At 38.3% G+C, this 1,490-nt stretch overlaps 1 protein-coding gene across 1 annotated transcript in view; it reads right to left on the bottom strand.

Annotated features, from left to right (window-relative positions):
• LOC107093445 (metastasis suppressor protein 1-like) overlaps positions 1–1,490 on the bottom strand; it is a 59,069-nt gene that overhangs the window by 17,435 nt on the left and 40,144 nt on the right. The window contains exon 3 of the mRNA XM_015388493.1: positions 437–510. Within this exon, the coding sequence (XP_015243979.1) occupies positions 437–510 (74 nt within the window). The remainder of the gene's footprint in view (positions 1–436; positions 511–1,490) is intronic.

Genomic DNA, 1,490 nt, shown 5'->3' with positions numbered 1-1,490 from the left:
ATAGAAATTGTAATCTTACTCAGATCAGAGAAATTGCTTAACAGGCAGCCCATACCAGGGTGTAATAAACTCACACATCTTCAATAATTATCCCAACAACCGCAAAAGGTTAGCATTAGCAAACTTCCAAAGAAAAGAGCAGGAGCGTGAGGGCGTCACTTACTAACCAGCAGGAGTTTAATACCTAATAGTCCTTTTTCACTCCAACAGCTCTAAACTCAGAGTTCTTGATGCAGAAATGAGACTCAGACAGTTCAGAAACTGTCACCAGTTTGAATAAGTCAATCATTTCTCTAAAAACCGGCAGCTCTAAGCAGGACGAACTGTTAGAAAATCTTCATGCAGAAACAGTTCCTTTAAATAACAGACGATGATGCAGCTTTCTGCAGCTGCTCCTTTCTCCCACCGACCCACTGAAGCAACTTCTGTCTCTCACCTCTGGTTCCGGTCGCCATGTCTGCAACTTTCTGGAAAGCATCCAGGAAGGCTCCAGTGACCGCGATGGTTGTCCTAAAGGAAACAGAAAAGCATGCAATAAATAGAAGGCCTTTTTTGAAGCGTTTGTCAATCAAGTGTGTCTCAGGAAAGAAAGGTTTGGTCATTTAGAGAAGAAAAACGTTTCAGCAAAACACAGTTCATGTGTTTCTTAATCTATTTAGTTAGTTAACAGCTTCACTGTCAACTTTTAAAGAGACCTCCATCTTCAGAAGGTTCTTCAAATGATTATTCTAAATGACAGAAAAATACAGATGTCAACTGAAAACCCTTATTTTTACTGTTAATACAGATTGATTCATTCCTTGGCTCCAACTAAATCCATTAAATAATAACTCACTAAAGTACTTAGACAACTTTTATAGTTATTTTGTATACAAACTTAATTGTGTTTAGTACAGCTTTCCAAACAGTAAGCGAAAAGTATTTAAAGTACGCTTTTGAACATCACCAAACCTTTATGACCTGTTCCAGGTCATACTATGACCCAGAGGAGGGTTGGTCGCTAACAGCCAGATGTATGCCTCCTGTTTTCAATCTGACTGAAGGGAATTAAAATTAGCTTGAAATAAAAATGTTCATAGCAGCAGGATAGTTGCCAGGTTAGCAAAGGTTATAGCCAAACTTTTTTTTGTCAGGATAAACATTTTCCAATGTTTGTGTTTGAATTAGGGATGGGTAATTAATTGCATTTGCAATATAATCACAATTTAACCAAACACAGTTTTCAAATCGCAGAGGCTCTGATTATTAACGGCACACATTTACCGTATTTTCACGACCATAAGGCGCACCGTACTAAAAGGCGCAGTCTCAGTTATGTGTCCCATTTCTGTATTTAACACACACATAAGGCGCACCGGACTATAGGGCGCGTTTTTTATATAGGTACATGTCCTCTACTACGTTTAAATACCTCTACTGCCTATTTAACAATACAGCGGGCCCAAATCTGAGTATGACTGTGCTTTATTCATGTCTTTATTACAAAGTAT

This window comes from Cyprinodon variegatus, unplaced genomic scaffold (assembly GCF_000732505.1).
Source record: "Cyprinodon variegatus isolate N-32 unplaced genomic scaffold, C_variegatus-1.0 Scaffold424, whole genome shotgun sequence".
Taxonomy (NCBI): domain Eukaryota; kingdom Metazoa; phylum Chordata; class Actinopteri; order Cyprinodontiformes; family Cyprinodontidae; genus Cyprinodon; species Cyprinodon variegatus.
The sequence above is the reverse complement of the archived record's forward strand: the minus strand, read 5'-3'. Positions and strand labels throughout refer to the sequence as shown.